General features: G+C 32.0%; 1 protein-coding gene across 1 annotated transcript; it reads right to left on the minus strand.

Moving 5' to 3' along the window:
- Positions 1-417: 417 nt before the first annotated feature.
- Positions 418-2,352, minus strand: LOC110625162 (probable carbohydrate esterase At4g34215). The gene is made up of 2 exons (XM_021770713.2): positions 1,686-2,352; positions 418-896 (listed from the first exon to the last, which is right to left on the minus strand). Exons 1-2 carry the CDS (start codon positions 2,226-2,228, stop codon positions 696-698), a joined length of 744 nt encoding a protein of 247 aa, XP_021626405.1. The 5' UTR covers positions 2,229-2,352; the 3' UTR covers positions 418-695.
- Between the last annotated feature and the right edge of the window lie 482 nt (positions 2,353-2,834).

Below are 2,834 nucleotides of genomic sequence, written 5' to 3' on the forward strand. Positions count from 1 at the left end.
TTAGTTAAAAGGAATTGAATTCTTCCATTCTAAACAAGCTAATTGTGAGAAAAGAAATTAAGTGAAATGAATTCTTGTGAAAATTTTGATTCCAAACAGATTAAAAGGGTAGAATATTCAGAGAGAATTAGGGGAGATACAAATATGCGCATTACAAGATAGCTTCTGCTGAGAGATACAACTCCCAGTCACTGCTTTAACAGAACCAGCCAGCTACCACAAATAAACGTCTTTTTTTTTTTTTGAAAGCAACACAAATAAACATCTTTTAACTCCTCGACTACCATATACCACCCTTATTAGCCATAAAGAATAACCCATGGATATTGATTATTCGTGTGTGGCCTTGACATTACAAACTGAAAATAAATTTCCATATTATGTTTTTTTTCTTCTAAAATTATACAAAAAAAAATGTAAACACACTTGTGAAGCGGGTGATATATTTATTGAGTAGTCTATCACACTACAAGAACCCACAACAATCATAATCAAACACAATGGAAAACAGATACCCATTGAAGGTGTTGAACTAGCAAGGTAGAAAATCAAAGACATAACATAATTGAGAAGACGGAATTGGAGAGAAGAAAAAGTTGCATGCAGAAAAGATCAAAGACCAAGAATAAGCAAACAATTCAAAACACAACAGAATGTGGAGAACATAGATTAAATTCCTTTGAAGTGAAGAAATTTTAGGATGATGCAAAATGCTTAAGGTAGGCTTCAGCCAGCATTTGGCCCAACTTAACTTGAGATTGAGTTGTTAGGTGGAGATTATCATGTTTGAGTTGCAATCCCTTGGCATCCACACATACCACATTTGGGATATTAATCCTTTGTTGTGCTTCTCTCACTTTCTCCAAGTATTTCTCATCCCCTGATGCAATTGCTACCTGCATTTCACTCCATTTTCAATTTTTCTTAATCTATCTATAAAGTTTTGAATAAAATAATCAAGAATCTAAGCAATATCAGAAATTTACTGTTTACTCCTTATAATATGAGGAAACTTATTAGTTAGACTTTCATTTTTGAAAAATAAATTAGAACATCTATAAGATATTAAAAAAATCTACTAATTAGTCTTTCCGTTAGTTTTAACCGTTATGATTTACTATTTAGTCTATGTAGTATGAGATAAATCATTAGCTAGTCTCTTATTTTTGTGAAAATATATGCTAATTAATCCTTACTTATTAAGAATATTTTTTAGATTTTTCTACAATATTTACAATAAAAATTAGTGGATGGATATTTTTCAAAACGGATGGACTGTCTAATGGATTTCCCTATAATAAGAACTAAATAGTAATTTTCTCTTGCTATTCAGTGCCTTCTATTTATTGTCATGAAATTTAAAATTCTACTTTCTATTCTCATAATGAAACCTAAATCTATTAATAGTCACAAAATAACCATTACATTTCAGTAATGCAGTTTACTTTGGATGAAATTGCTAGCTCTTCCTAATTTTAATTTAATTTCTAATGTGAAATAATTATAAGAATGCAATGCTTATTCAACAAACATGAATTTTAATTAAAATTTAAATGTTATACTATATAAAATAGATATTTATTTCTCTTATAACTTAAAAATAGCTATAAATAGCAGAGAAAACCCACTTCATTCTGCGAATAAATAAATAAATTCATTTAATCCTTGAACTTCCATAACCTAACCTGAACAATTGGAAGAGAAGGCAAAGCCAGATCCTCTCTCACATTCTGAATTAGCTTCTCCATGCTCCCCTGGTACGCCTCAGCATCATGTTCAGTAGACGTGTCGCTCTCTCCTTGGTACCACAACAAACACTTGATCTCTCCACCTTCCTTCACACTCTCCTTTGCCCGTTTCACCATCGTCTCATACAGCTCCTCCCCACGAGCCCACTCCTTAATCGCCGTCCCACCTACGGCGCACGGCACCAGACCCACCACCCCGACGCCGCAATCTCTCAGGGAGTTCGCGAATGACATCCCTGGCCCCACTCCGCACACTTTCTTAGTGTCGATGTCGTCATGGAGAGGTTCATGGGCTTCAACCCACTGAAGCTTGGCGGTGAACCGGAGGATATCTGGATGAGGATGGCATTCCGGCGGGACGTCATGGTCCCAGTGCTGGTGGTGCTGATGGGGATCTCTAATTACTCCACCCCGACCAGCCATGTTGCTCTGGCCGGATAAGATGAAAATCTGTTTGGGTTTTGAGGAAACTTTTTCCATTTTCCGGTGGTTGTTAGATCGGTTGCTGGGTCATGAAGTGGGACGCAGGGAACTGAATGGCTCGATGAGGGAAAACGATGGGTATTCACCTAGTCCTCTTAGAACGAACGTCGTTGACTAGACCTTTCTAATTAATGAATGAGAATAACTATAAAATCCATAGATTTTAAAAAAAATTCACTTAAATCCCTCATTTAAAGTGTTACAATATTTTTTTATATAATTTATATGGACCTTCTTAAAATTTAAGAAAATCTATAAAATAATCTTTTCAGTAAATTTTTAATAATAAATTAATTTTTAAATTTAATTTCTATCTAATAAAATAATTTTTCGCTAATACAAAATACAAATTGTTATTAATTAACCGTTGACTAGAGATTTTATATTTTTTAATAATCAAAAATATCATTTTAAATGTTTACTTTTTTTAATAAAAAATTAAAAAATTTTAATTTTAATTTTAAAATTCAGTGAATTTATTATTTTTATCAATTACTATTTTTTATTTATTATCATTATAAATAATTTTAATTTTTAAAATATAAAAATTAATATTCTATAAGTATAAATTTTATACTTGTAAAAATCAATTTAGGTAAATTC

Source organism: Manihot esculenta, chromosome 10 (assembly GCF_001659605.2).
Source record: "Manihot esculenta cultivar AM560-2 chromosome 10, M.esculenta_v8, whole genome shotgun sequence".
Lineage (NCBI taxonomy): Eukaryota > Viridiplantae > Streptophyta > Magnoliopsida > Malpighiales > Euphorbiaceae > Manihot > Manihot esculenta.